The following is a 15,094-nucleotide window of genomic DNA, read 5'->3' on the forward strand; positions in this document are numbered from 1 at the left end:
CACCTGTCTACATGTTTTGTTGTCTGTCTGCCCCTTCTAGACCGTGAGCCCGTTGTCAGGTAGAAACCATCTCGATATGTTGCCAACTTGTACTTCCCAAGCGCTCAGTACAGTGCTCTGCACACAGTAAGCGCTCAATAAATACGACTGAATGAATGAATAAACCAGGTGATTACTGGTCAACAGGTGTTAGTTGGAGGGTGGAAGGCAATCCAGAGGAGGCCATTTTAATACAAACGAGTGTGTTTGACAGCAGAAGGAGAGTGAGAGTTTGAAGACAACAGTAGGAGGGGAAAGGAGAAGGGCAAGTATTTTCAAGGGGTAAAAAGGGATGGGATCAGGAGCACAAAGGAAAAGGGGAAAATTGGGAGAGCAGACAAGAGACCTCTTGAGGAGCAACTGGAAAGAAGGAAGAGGAAGTGGAGGTAAGAGCAGTTAGAAGGTGCTTTTCCCCTATGTTGATCTCTTTTATCCCGCTAATTGGCACTGAGGAGGGTCAGTTGGGAGAAAAGTACCTAAAAGATGCAACGACCTTTCCCTCAGTTGTCCTTGAGAAGAATGGGAAGAAAGGTCACGGGAAGTCAAGTGAAAAACCTGACTGGAAGCAGCACGGGCCTAATGGATAGAAAACGGGCCCGGGAAGCGGAAGAACCTGGGCTCTAAATCCCGGCTCCACCACTTGTCTGCTCTAAGACCTTGGACAAGTCACTTGACTTCGCTGTGTCTCAGTTACCTCATCTGTAAAATGGAGATTAAGACATTGAGGCCCGTGTGGGACATGGGCTCCGTCCAAGCTGATCATCTTTTATCTACCCCAGGGCTTAGTACAGTGCCCGAAACACGGAAAGCATTTAAATACCATACAAAAAAACCCAAATGCTCGCTTTTGATAAATTTTAAAGTGTCTATTTTTCATCTAAGCGGTGTTCTCTGAGTTGTTTGCTAGTGGTTTAATGAACTTGCCAGGAAAGCCTCATTAACAAAGTGTCCTTTCACTCTTGACCTCAAAGGATCACATGGCCGGCTTAGGAAGTGAATTACCTTATTAACAGTAGGCATCTTGAGCCTTTCTTTTCTTATATCAAATGTGCCGATTGAAGGTACTCACGCCTAAAAGGCATGTTCCAAAACTGAACAAGGATTGCCTTGGAAGCTTGGAAAAAGGATTTCTTACTTTAAAACATGAGGTACCGATCTCCATACTAATGAAAAGTTCCAAAATTCTGGCCAATAAGTAGTTTTATAAAAAAAAATGACGATTGGTATTTTTAACCCTGAAAAATGCAATAGGGGAGTTTTGTAGACAATAGAAAATTACTGGTCTAAAATGACGTAAAAATCTCTAATTCTGCATCAAGAAGAAAACTTAACACAATTTCTTCTTTATCGATCACATGAATCCCTTTCAAGAACTGCCTTCCTTTTGCAACCACGCAAACAGTTGTCTGATGAAATTCGCCACCTTTCATTCTTCATAGTGTTAAAAGCACATTTGTGCATTAAAAAAGGCAATTTTCTTTCTATGTACCCAAACAATTAACAACACCTGAACAGGTCAAGTTTTGCAGAATTTAAAAACAACAAAATGGGGAGGGAAAAAATATGTGCACCTAAGAAAAAGTTAATTCTTGTAAAAAAAAAAGCTAAAGGGAAGGAAAGACTTTAAATAGGGTGCTCAGGATGGGCACTACTAAAACAATAAAAACAAATCCCAGAGGACCGAAGCTGGCAGGGATCTTCAGAGAGGGGTAAAACTCCTAGGTCTTTTTAAAATTTGAGATTTTTAAAAACAGAGCTCCTTTAAAGTCACTGTGCTGCAAGACACTGGAAGAGGTTATACAGATGCGTTTAAGTCATTTGAAGAAGGGAATCGTCTATCATTTTCTCAAAGAAATTTCTGAAAGAGCTTGCACAACCTCCATGGATAGTGGATTCTAGTACTTCAGCACTTTCTGGGCAGGAAGATGGAACAAATCTCTCCTGTGGTATTTTAAATCCCATGATGTCTTTTGCCTGGTCAAATGTGGTGAACGATAAAATAAAGGTAATTAAGACTTTCTAAAGACTACTGATAAAAATGGGAGGCTCAGCAGGCAGTAGTCACCGAATCCCCTAGAAAACCAAAGTATGTGAACCTAGGATCTTCTTTCAGCTCTTTTCAAAAGTCACACTGCAAATGTTGCATTTTCAAGTACACTGATCAGCGAGGACAGCCTTTTAGTAAAGTTCGGTGTGGCTCAGTGGGTAGAGCCCGGGTTTAGGAGTCGGAGGTCACGGGTTCTAATCCCGCCTTGGGCACTTGTCAGCTGTGTGACCATGGGCAAGTCACTTTACTTCTCTGCGCCTCAGTTCCCTCATCTGTAAAATGGGGATTAAGGCTGTGAGCCCCATGTGGGACAATCTGATTACCTTGCATCCCCCCCAGCGCTTAGAACAGTGTTCATGGTAAGCGCTTACCATCATCATCATTATTTTAGTAAAGTTCAGTTTGATCACGAAGAACCTGTTTAGCCCCGGAAGAGAAGCAACCTGAAATGTTCATCCTAGGCCAAAATGCCTTCCATTACTTCAGAACTTTTGAGTTGTGCCTTACCCAAGGATCGCAGGAATTCAGTGCATTTTTAAATCTGTTCATGCAGCCGTTTTGCAACGATTGGACTCCTATTATTTCGGTACTGGCAGACCACAGGAAGAGTGCAATAGCTGTAAGCATGCTTACTTCATCAAGAGTAGGCAAAGAATCATCTGAAAAGGAAAAAAAAAGGGCAGAAGGCTGACTTGAAAGTGCTTTAGGAATTTGGAGGGCCGAGGCAAACAGTCTTGCAGTGGAGAACAAATTCCCGGTGAGCCCGTGGGAGGAGTCCAGGTGGGGCTCTTCCCCCCTTGATGGGGCATTTCTGACATTTCTGAGGGTGAAAGGAAGGACGGAAAGCCCCACATGGGCCTTGGATTTGAAGACCTCTGGCTTACGGCACGCTCCCTGGTCACTGTTGCCAATGCGCACGCTTCAGCTCCTAACTCCAAAGTCTGGGTATCTGGGGAGTTCATCCGGTCTAAATCAGCAAATCTGTGCGCTTCGAACAGTGCTTGGCACGTTGTAAGCGCTTAACAAATACCATCATCATCAAACCTCGGGGGACTATAAGGAATCAATCAATCAATCGTATTTATTGAACGCTTACTGTGTGCAGAGCACTGTACTAAGCGCTTGGGAAGTCCAAGTTGGCAACATATAGAGACGGTCCCTACCCAACAGTGGGCTCACAGTCTAGAAGTCATAGTCTAGGAATGAAATTTAGGGAGAGCTACTTCAGTAGTGCCTTGGTACTACGATTACCATTACGATTTTCCTGAAGGCCACACTCCCGGCTTTCCAAGCCTTATTCAAACCACACCTCCTCCAAGAGGCCTTCCCCGATTAAGTCCTTCCCTCCCCAACTCCCACTTCCTTCTGCGTCAAGCTCCGCACCTGGATCCACATCCTTTAAGCACTAAAGGAATTCACCTCACCCTCAGCCCCCCAGCCCTTACGCGCCAAACTGTAATTTATTTTAACGTCTCTCCCCCCTTCTAGGCTGTAAACTTTTTGTGGGGAGGGGACGCGTCTACCAATTCTGTGGCAGAGTCCTCTCCCAAGCGGAAGAAATAGGAGGGTCTCAAGGGTGTTGGGGAGGAATTACCACCGGGACAGCCAGAAACAGCCAAGGACCCAAGAGCCCAGTTGAGGGTAGGGACCGTCTCTAGATGTTGCCAACTTGTACTTCCCAAGCGCTTAGTACAGTGCTCTGCACACAGTAAGCGCTGAAGAAATGCGATTGAATGAATGAATGAATGGTAAGACAGGCTTTCGGCTGACTTTCGGCAAAACCCCACTGGACCGACTTACCTGGTTGGGAATATTCCAGGATACAAGCAAGGGTACTGCGAATCAGTTCGGTCCACTGCTTGCTCGTTTCGTCGGTCTTGACCAGTGGGAGAGTCACGATATTTTTAATCCCCTGTAAAGCCGCGCTGACCGGAGGGGGGATCTGATTATCCGCGGACTTGATTGCCGTGTCTTTCAAAATTCTCGCGATAAGGAACAGGATGGTGGGCAGTATTGTCATACAGCCTGAAATAAAAACAAATGAACATACACCCCGTAATCGTAAGAATTGATGACAGAACTCTCCTTTCCCTTTTACTCTTTTTTAATCGAAAATACAATTCAAGAGTGGTGTCTTACATTACGAGTGGATTACCCTGAAACTATTAATAACTATCGGAATTTGAAAACAAATTTGAAAGCGCAGAATCGGTTGACATTGGGTAGGGACCGTCTTTATATGTTGCCGACTTGTACTTTCCAAGCGCTTAATAATAATAATAATGATGGCATTTATTAAGCGCTTACTATGTGCAAAGCACTGTTCTAAGTGCTGGGGAGGTTACAAGGAGATCAGGTTGTCCCACAGGGGGCTCACAGTATTAATCCCCATTTTCCAGATGAGGGAACTGAGGCCCAGAGAAGTTAAGTGACTTGCCCAAAGTCACACAGCTGACAATTGGCAGAGCCGGGATTCGAATCCCTGACCCCTGACTCCAAAGCCCGTGGTCTTTCCACTGAGCCACGCTGCTTCTCTTTTAGTACACTGCTCTGCACACAGTAAGCGCTCAATAAATACGACAATGAATGAACCTCAAAGAGGTCAGAAACAGTCCCTTTTTTTTCCTTTCTTCCACAATATTGTAAGCTCCTGGGGAGCAGAGATCAGGAATGAGAGAAGGGATGAGAAGTGGCGTACCTAGCGGAAAGAGCATGGGCTTGGAAGTCAGAGGACCTGGGTTCTAATCCCAGCTCTGCCCCTTAGCAGGTGTGTGACCTCGGGCAAGTCACATCTCTGTGTCTCAGTTATTTCATCTGTAAAATGGGGGTTAAGGCCGTGAGCCCCATGTGGGACACGAATCGCATCCAACCTGATTAGCTCGTACCTACCCCAGCACTCGGTACGGTGCCCGCTACGTAGTAAGCACTTAACAGATAGTATCAGCAGCGGAGATCATGCATTATATTGGATCACTGTTGTTTATGTACATCTATTGTACTTTCTCAAACATTTAATAATAATAATGTTGGTATTTGTTAAGGGCTTACTATGTGCAAAGCACTCTTCCAAGCGCAGGAGTAGATACAAGGTAATCAGGTTGTCCCATGACGGGCTCACAGTCTTCATCCCCATTTTACAGATGAGGGAACTGAGGCCCAGAGAAGTGAAGTGACTTGCCCAAAGTCACACAGCTGGCAAGTGGCGGAGCCGGGATTTGAACCCACGGCCTCTGACTCCAAAGCCCGGGCTCTTTCCACTGAGCCACGCTGCTTCCCATGTAGTACAGTGGACTGCACCAGTTACTGGTTGTTTTGGGCCTTCCACTATTTCCCCTGCTCAGTCTTCTCTAGTCTTCCTTGTCCTTCTCTTATGAATAATGATGGTCTTTGTTAGGCGCTTACTATGTGCCAAGCACTGTTCTAAGCGCTGAGAGATACAAGGTAATCAGGTAGTCCCACATGGGGCTCACAGTCTGAATCCCCATCTTACAGATGAGGTAACAGGCACAGAGAAGTGAAGTAATAATAATAATAATGGCATTTATTAAGCGCTTACTATGTGCAAAGCACTGTTCTAAGCGCTGGGGAGGTTACAAGGTGATCAGATAGCCCCACAGGGGGCTCACAGTCTTCATCCCTATTGTACAGATGAGGTAACTGAGGCACAGAGAAGCGACTTGCCCAAAGTCACACGGCTGACAAGTGGCGGAGCCGGGATTAGAACCCACGACCTCCGACTCCCAAGCCCGGGCTCTTTCCACTAAACCACCCTGCTTCTCTTGTTCCCATCTTCCTTTCTTGCGGAGACGAAAAACCACGATATTCCAACCTATTCCCTTCAGCGGTGATCTTGTCGTGAGGAAGCGAAAAGACCACATTTTGAGCCCGGTGCTAATAACTACAGCCAACTTTCCAGGGCCTGGTGACCGTGACCGTGAGACTGTTCTGGCCCCTTGCTTTCTCTGAGGCATTTAATTGCTCATTAGTACTTCCAACAGAAAGTGAAGAAAGAAAATGAATTTAACTACCCTATCAAAATGGTTGCTGGAAGAGGAGGCTGAAATCAATCAATCAATCAATCAATCGTATTTATTGAGCGCTTACTATGTGCAGAGCACTGTACTAAGCGCTTGGGAAGTACAAATTGGCAACACATAGAGACAGTCCCTACCCAACAGTGGGCTCACAGTCTAAAAGGGGGTGACAGAGAACAGAACCAAACATACCAACAAAATAAAATAAATAGGATAGAAATGTACAAGTAAGATAAATAAATAAATAAATAGAGTAATAAATATGTACAACCATATATACATATATACAGGTGCTGTGGGGAAGGGAAGGAGGTAAGATGGGGGAAGAAATGATTGACGAAAACGGAAGAACTTGGTTCAGCTGGGGATTTGGGGCTTCCCACGTTCTCCCCGTTTCTTCTTATATGAAAAGAAAGGACCGAAGAAGTCAGAGCAATCCTGTAACGGAAGATAAAGGGCAGCGCACTGGAGTGCGTTCCTGAGATCCAGATGTCTGAAAGGAAACCACCGACGTGACTCCTCTAGGTGAAGCGCTTAGTACAGTGCTCTGCACACAGTAAGCGCTCAATAAATACGACTGATGATTCTCCAGTAGCTCCAGGAAACACAGAAATCCTAATACCAACCTAGCCGATACTTGGAAGATGAAACTGAGAGCAGCAAGAGGTGACAGAAAAAGCCCTGTTGCGACGACAGTCCTCTAGACGGTAAGCTCTTTGTGGGCACGGAATTTGTCTGTTGTATTGTACTCTCCCAAGCGCTTAGTACAGCGCTCCGCACACAGTAGGCACTCAATAAATACGATTGACTGACTGATGGCAGAGAGACCAGAGGGGCACCGCTGAACAAGGGAAGACGACGGGAAAAAACCAGACGTGTACTTTCTCCAATCTGCAGACCCTCTCTTACTTGAAAATAACCACCTTCCTCCCATTCCCAGTCAGACTGCATTTTGAAGGGCTCAGTTATAAAAAGCAGTACTTGAAATAACACTGGGCTCCTCTCCTCGGTTTACCAAACAGGAACTATTCCTGTCGAGATTGGATCGGAATCAAAATTCTGTTACCTGCAGGGGAACAGAGCGACGGCAGGTCAGAGAGGATGGTTACCGCGGCAGCCACCAGCCGAGCGCTTTCTTCTGACAACTGCGTTTTGGTGCTCGCGTGACTCGGGGAGTCTGACATTTTGGTGCTGAGATGTGGCATGTGTCGCACTAAGATAAACATCAGCAGTTCCATAGTTGCGAAGACAAGAGACTTTCCAGGTACGAGGCCGCCGCTGTCACCCCCTTCACCTAAGATGGGGCAAGGCTCTTTTTCCAGATCCTCTTCATCTGCAAAGGGGGTCGGGAGGGGAAGAGGAAGAAGGGCGGAATTTCCAGTTTAAAAAGAAGCGGCGAGTGAAGACTGGGTTTCCATCCCTGAGTGTTGTGATGGGTTCAAAAGGCCTGCTGGGGGGCTGAGGATGCAAAACGTATCTTTCAGTCCAGCCCATTAGGGAGGGTGAGAGGCTAAGAAGGTGAGGTCGGGACGGCGAGGAAGGAAGGAGAGGGGCGACCCACATGAGGGGGGCTTAAGTGGGACCCAGTCAGAAACGAAGGGAACGTGGGAGATGGAGGAGATTGGGAGAGATGGACGGAATCTGGTGAGGGAGAAAGGGCTGAGAAACGCGGACAAGGAAATAACGAACCACACAAAGGGGTTCTCACTCTCTCTCAAAATGTGTCTGTTTATTGTTACACTGACACGGTATTCTCCCAAGTGCTTAGTACATGGCTTTGCACAGTCAGCGCTCAGAAAATACGATCGAATGACTGAACATTTGGGTTTTAATTTCCAGGGGTCCTTCCTTCGTGACTAACTAGGCCTGTGTTCAACACAGTCAATCCATCAATCGCATTTATTGAGCGCTTACTGTGTGCAGAGCACTGTACTAATGAGATCCGACCCATTTCTGAGGAAGAGGGATTTTTGCTCATCTTTCCTAAAAGAGGAATTGATTTGTCAGCCAGTATGTTTAAGGGCTTACTTAGTGTGTTCCTCTTTTCCTGCAAATAGTCTTGGGCTGCCCTCACAATCTGTTGCACCACTCCGGTAACCAGCAACTGGACTGACGGTGGATTCCAGGTCAAAAGAAGTCGATGCGCCACGCTTAGCAACTCCACGCCAACGAGCTGGACGGTGAAACAGGCAGAAACCAGGAAATGCACAAACGAACCCATTGTAAAACAACGGTACACAACTGAATTAATGACCACGGCGGCACGTTCAATTGAACAGGTGTTATCGCCCCACCGAATCGGCAGGAGAAAGCCCGGCCATCCCACGCATGACTACTGTAGGAAAACAGAGCCCGGTGAGGCTTAAAATAGCAGAAAAGTATGCGATTCAGAAATCAGAAGCACTCAAATGCCAGGGATGCTTGAGGAGGCAGAATACTTCCAAGCAATAATAAAGGGAGTCCAAGTATTCGCTTCACGAGCCAAGAGAATACCTTCTCTTTTTCAGTTGGGAGTCTCAAGAGTTAGGGAGTGACAAAATACGGTGGTTTGGGAATTATCAGTGAAAAACGCCCGATACCTTGCAGCTTTTCAACAGGCAAGAGGAGACAGGAAGGAAACGTCGCCCGTTTTAATCGTACGGTTAACCTACATTTACTCTACTCCAATATGAACGTATCTTGGCAAACAGAATCAATTTGCTTTACACCCAAAATCCAGGGCCATCTATCAGCATCGTACCTGATCTTCTGCAATATGGATTCTGGCACAAGGAGAGTCCAGTAAGGTACGAAGTGCTTGAAGACAGGCTGTAACGTGTTCAATAGGTTCTTCGGGTCTCGGGGAGCAAAGGAACTGTATACTAACACCTGAAACAGGAGAATAAACCGCGGGACTTGGATAATCTTGCTACAGCGTCTCAATATTCCCATCCGGCCACGGCCTAACCTGAGAAACTGAAGTGTCAGTTTTTGTTGTGGAGCTTCTTAAATGCTTATGTTGCCAACTTGTACTTCCCAAGCGCTTAGTACAGTGCTCTGCACACAGTAAGCGCTCAATAAATACGATTGACTGATTGCTTATACGTGCCCAGCACTGTACTAAGCACTGGGGTAATAATAATGATGATATTTGTTAAGCGCATATTACCATCATCAATCATATTTATTGAGCGCTTACTGTGTGCAGAGCTTGCTGTGTGCAGGGAAGTACTATGTGCCAAGCACTGTTCTAAGCACTGGGGGAGATACAAGGTGATTAGGTTGTCCCATGTGGGGCTCACAGTCTTAATCCTCATTTTACAGATGAGGTAACTTAGGCACAGAGAAGTAAAGTGAGTTACCCAAGGTCACGCAGCTGACAAGTGGCGGAGCCAGGATTCGAACCCATGACCCCTGACTCCCAAGGCCGGGCTCTTTCCACTGAGCCACGCTGCTTCTCAACAGGTAGGAACAAAGGAATTGGGTTGGACACAGCCCCTGGCCCACATGGGGCTCAGAACCCAAGAAAAGAGAACCTTAGGACTTAGGAACTTGCTCAGGAGAAGTGTTGATACTGTGGCCTAGTAGATAATCATAATTATGGTATTTTTTGGGCACTTACTACGTGCCAGGCACGGGACTAAGACAAAGCTCTTTCTTGAGAAGCAGCATGGCATAGTGGATAGAACCCGGGATTGGGAGTCATAGGATTCCTGTATATATGTTTGTACATATTTATTACTCTATTTATTTATCTATTTTACTTGTACATATCTATTCTACTTATTTTATTTTGTTAGTATGTTTGGTTTTGTTCTCTGTCTCCCCCTTTTAGACTGTGAGCCCACTGTTGGGTAGGGACCGTCTCTATATGTTGCCAACTTGGACTTCCCAAGCGCTTAGTACAGTGCTCTGCACACAGTAAGTGCTCAATAAATACGATTGATTGACTGATTGATTGATAGGGTCTGGGTTCTGACCCCGCCTCTGCTGCTTGTCTACTGTGTGACCTTGGGCAAGTCATTTAGCTTCTCCTGGCCTCAGTGACTTCGCCTGAAAAATGGGGATTCAGTCCCACTCCCTCCTACTTAGCCGTTGAGCTCCAAGTGGAACAGGGATTGTGTCCAACTTGTTTAGTACAGCATTTAGTACAGCGCTTGGTACATAGTAACCACTTAATAAGTATCATTTTAAAAAAGGGCTTAGCAACCCGTACCTTAAAATTATGTATTTAGAAGTGCAATAGTCACAAACAACATGTTACTCAGAGGAGTACTGGGATTAAGAGAGAAAAAGAGAAAATTCACAGGGGGTTCAGACATTTGGTTACCTAGCCTAAACTTTCCCGCAAAACATTACCAACTGAATAGATTAAATATTTATCAGATGGAGGTGTTTAGTATGAAGAATATTCCCAAGGACAAAGGTAACACAGCAATAGAAAACACAGCATCATGGCCAGGTGGACTGAGCCCAAGCCTGGGAGTTGTGTGGACCTGGGTTCGAATTCCAACCCCGCCACTTGTCCGCTGTGTCACCTCGGGCAAGGCACCTAACTTCTCTGTGCCTCGCTTACCTCACCCGCAAAATTGGGGATTGAGACTGTGAGCCCATGTGGGATAGGGACTGCGCTTAGACACTGCCTGGTACATAGTAAGTGCTTAAATATCATAAAAAACAGCAATAATGACAGTGAAAATGAGACACCCAAATGCTAATATAGTCATTAATAGCAATTAATAGTTATTATTATGATTACTACGGTATTTGTTAAGCGCTCACCATGTGCCAAGCACTGTTCTAACTGCCGGGGTAGATACAAGGTGAATCAGGTTGTCCCACATGGGGCTCACAGTCTTAATCCCCATTTTCCAGATGAGGGAACTGAGGCACAGAGAAGTTAAGCGGCTTGCCCAAGGTCACACAGCAGACAAGTGACAGAGCCAGGATTAGAACGTACGTCCTCTGACTCCCAAACCCGGGCTCTTTCCACTAAATTACGATGCTTCAGTGCGTGGGATGCGGCGTGGCTCAGTGGAAAGAGCCCGGGCTTTGGGGTCAGAGGTCATCGGTTCAAATCCCGGCTTTGCCACTTGTCAGCTGAGTGACTTTGGGCAAGTCACTTGACTTGTCTGTGCCTCAGTTCCCTCAGCTGTAAAATGGGGATTAAAACTGAGCCCCCCATGGGACAACCTGATCACCTTGGAACCTCCCCAGTGCTTAGAACAGTGCTTTGAACATAGTAAGCACTTAACAAATGCCATTATTATTATTATTATTAGAACAGTGCTCGGCACATAGTAGGTGCTTAACAAATACCATTATTATATTATGATTATTATTATTAACATGAGAGAGCAGGGGGGGATACGGGATTAGCTTTTTCCTTTCCCGAACTGCCCAATTTTCCTCCTAATCTGCATAATCTCTTGTGAACAAAATTCTGCATTCCCTCTTATTTGAGGTGATGTGGCGTCCTGAAAATACAGTAATTACACTCAGTATTCCTCTGCGGTTACTCCAAAGAAATCCATTCAACCAGTTAATCAGATTTTTCAACTAAAAGCACAAGGAAAAATCATCAAGCTATTTGGCCGATTCAGAATGCAAATGGGGCCTAGTACAGCAGCAACAACACAGTATTTCTTTTTCACAGAAATCTCTGTATTTCCAAAAGAACACGTACTCCCCATAAGTAATTTTCCTAATTTTAAAGACAGCTAACTTCAATTAATTATCTGAAGTCCTTCACTTGTAAAATCAGATGAAACATGTGATCTCATAAATAACATCCTGCTATCGATGGGTGGAAAAATATCATATCCTGCTATCGATGGGTGGAAAAATATCATATCCTTCAAATTTCATTCACATTTTCTACATAGTACTGTGAGATTACAATTATGCTTTTTCTATGAATATCTTTTTTTCCCCTAAATTAAGAAAATCAGATCACAGCCAAAACAGACACCACTCCTAGATTCAATTATAAGATGAAGCTAAAAAACGTTTACAGGATGCCTGAAACATATGGTGCATATATTTTCAGAAATGGACATATTTTCCTCAACCAACTAAAAAAAATCGAACTATTTCAACTCCATCCTAATTCAAACAGCAGAAGAATTTGGTTTATGAAAATCTGATTACTTACTGTGACCCTTCAGGTAATGAGCCAAACCTCCTGGGTGAATAAACTATTCCCCAGAAGTAAATTAATTATCTTTGATGGTGCCCTAACTTTCTCCATTCATTAGCTGTTTACGGGAAAGACCCTAAGCAAATCTAATTAGCACATGAATGAGCACCCTTAATATCTTAAAGGTGTTCCTCTACCTCTGAAATACACTCAGAGAATAAATTCTCAACATGTTACCAATTGTGAAATTACGTGACAATGGTCAATAACCCTTTTGCGAGATCCCTGGAGATAAATATAAAAAGACAAGCTCATTTTCTGACAGGAGAGCGCTTCTTTTGTTCTGTCTCCCCCTTTTAGACTGTGAGCCCACTGTTGGGTAGGGACCGTCTCTATATGTTGCCAACTTGTACTTCCCAAGCGCTTAGTCCAGTGCTCTGCACACAGTAAGCGCTCAATAAATACGACTGATTGATTGATTGATTGACTAACAAATGGGTGTGGGTCGGGAGGTGGGGTAAATCCTGGGAATGGAGTTGAACTGTTTGGATGCACTGTGTTGGATGGAAAATCAATCCCCAGCTCCAGCAAAAATGTACCGCACAATCCCACTTACTCCTTTATTAGGACTTCCGATTCATCCATTACATACGCAATTGCTTGTTTTCCTTTGCAAATACAGATTCACACTGAATTTTAGGCAGTGGACACAATGCAATTTGAGACGGGAATAGGCACTGAGTGATTGGGAGAAGCCCACTGGGGTCAGGGATTGTCTTTATTGCTAAACTGTACTTTCTAGGCGCTTAGTAAAGTGCTCTGCACTCAGTAAGCACTCAATAAAGCACTCAACAGTCTTCTAGACTGTGAGCCCACTGTTGGGTAGGGACCATCTCTATATGTTGCCAACTTGGACTTCCCAAGCGCTTAGTCCAGTGCTCTGCACACGGTAAGCGCTCAATAAATACGATTGAATGAATGAATGAATGGACTGTGAGCCCACTGTTGGGTAGGGACTGTCTCTATATGTTGCCAACTTGTACTTCCCAAGCGCTTAGTACAGTGCTCTGCACACAGTAAGCGCTCAATAAATACGATTGAATGAATGAATGAATGAATAGACTGTGAGCCCACTGTTGGGTAGGGACTGTCTCTGTATGACGTCAACTTGTACTTCCCAAGCGCCTAGTACAGTGCTCTGCACACAGTAAGCACTCAATAAATACGATTGATTGATTGATTGATTATGACTGAATGAATGAGACAACAACAGAAAGTGCAACTACAGCTAAAAATGAACTTTAATGTGGGAGCATTTAAATTTACTTTTCAATCACTTCATATTGCCATTTTCCCCTTAACAGGACTGCTTTTTGGAAAGACTAGGACTATGGAGCAGCGTGCCTCAATGGAAAGAGCCCGGGCTTTGGAGTCAGAGGTCATGGGTTCAAATCCCGTCCCTGCCACTTGTCAGCTGTGTGACTTCGGGCAAGTCACTTCACTTCTCTGAGCCTCAGTTACCTCATCCGTAAAATGGGGATTAAGACTGTGAGCCCCACGTGGGACAACCCGATCACCTTGTAACCTCCCCAGCACTTAGAACAGTGCTTTGCACATATTAAGTGCTTAATAAATGCCATTATTATTATTATTATTACAACAGGAAGTGCAACTACAGCTCAAAATGAACTTTAATTTGGGAGCATTTAAATTTACTTTTCAATCACTTCATAGTGCCATTTTTTTCTAACAGGACTGCTTTTTGGAAAGACTAGTACTATGGGTGACTGTCCTTGGAAAACTGTCACTGTAGGAATTAAAAATATATATTTTTTATCTTAACTGATCTGGCAGGTGAATTTTTATTACAAAATGATATGGATATGGAGAGAAGCAGCGTGGCTTAGTGGAAAAGAGCACGGGCTTTGGAGTCAGAGGTCATGGGTTCGAATTCCGGTTCTGCCACGTCTGCTGCGTGACCTTGAGCAAGTCACTTAACTTCTCTGAGCCTCAGTTACCTCATCTGTCAAATGGGGATTAAGACTGCGAGCCCCATGTGGGGCAACTTGATCACCTTGTATCCACCCCCAGTGCTTAGAGCAGTGCTCTGCACACAGTAAGCGCTCAACAAATGCCATTATTATTATTATTATTTTGTTGAAGAACTCCGCATTACTGCCGGCAACTTGGTTACCAATTTAGAACTGGAAGTGAAAAGAATACACTATTTCCTTTCTGTAGATCCTTGCTACTCCGAGAGCCACCGTGTGAACTATAAATTAACCATAAAAAATAACTTCTTTTGCGGCTCCAGAGGAGACAGTGAATCTTTCCTCGCCTTCCTACACTCTACTTACCTAAAATCAGATGCATTCGGTCTCTGTTCACTTCGGGCAAAGATTTGGTATTAGGAGTTGCTCCAGATGCTTGACTTAACACAACAGACGTCGGACGCTTCTGTGAACCGGAGATTATTGCAGCGGCTTCTTCCACGACCTCCGGAGTATTAAATCCTGTGCTATTTAGCCAAAGTGCCACTGCGTGGAGGATTGGAGCCCACGAATTCCGATAGTGAAGCCTGGCGGTATCAATAGTCTCAGGGGTATAAAATGCTCCGCCTGCCAACGCAACAAGAGAGCTTCACCAGATTTGTTCGAGAGCCATGGCAGAGTACAAACACGGCTAAAGACGGACAAGTTTCTAAACCCAGGTCACGAATTTTAAGTAACAGACCGGAAAAAGGGTCTTGACTCCCTTTTAGACTGTGAGCCCACTGTTGGGTAGGGACTGTCTCTATACGTTGCCAATTTGTACTTCCCAAGCCCTTAGTACAGTGCTCTTAGTAAGCGCTCAATA

The 15,094-nt window shown here is 44.8% G+C and overlaps 1 protein-coding gene across 2 annotated transcripts in view; it reads right to left on the bottom strand.

Annotated features, from left to right (window-relative positions):
* Window positions 1-15,094, bottom strand: part of HEATR5B (HEAT repeat containing 5B) — a 108,748-nt gene that overhangs the window by 9,526 nt on the left and 84,128 nt on the right. The window contains exons 29-34 of one of the 2 annotated variants that reach the window (XM_038772109.1): window positions 14,596-14,856; window positions 8,861-8,988; window positions 8,149-8,293; window positions 7,187-7,453; window positions 3,887-4,111; window positions 2,594-2,745 (exon numbers count right to left, since the gene is read on the bottom strand). In XM_038772109.1, coding sequence (XP_038628037.1) covers window positions 2,594-2,745; window positions 3,887-4,111; window positions 7,187-7,453; window positions 8,149-8,293; window positions 8,861-8,988; window positions 14,596-14,856 — 1,178 coding nt within the window. The remainder of the gene's footprint in view (window positions 1-2,593; window positions 2,746-3,886; window positions 4,112-7,186; window positions 7,454-8,148; window positions 8,294-8,860; window positions 8,989-14,595; window positions 14,857-15,094) is intronic. The other variant, XM_038772110.1, reaches the window with a different exon arrangement.

The sequence above is a fragment of the Tachyglossus aculeatus genome, chromosome X1 (genome assembly GCF_015852505.1).
Source record: "Tachyglossus aculeatus isolate mTacAcu1 chromosome X1, mTacAcu1.pri, whole genome shotgun sequence".
NCBI classification, from domain to species: domain Eukaryota; kingdom Metazoa; phylum Chordata; class Mammalia; order Monotremata; family Tachyglossidae; genus Tachyglossus; species Tachyglossus aculeatus.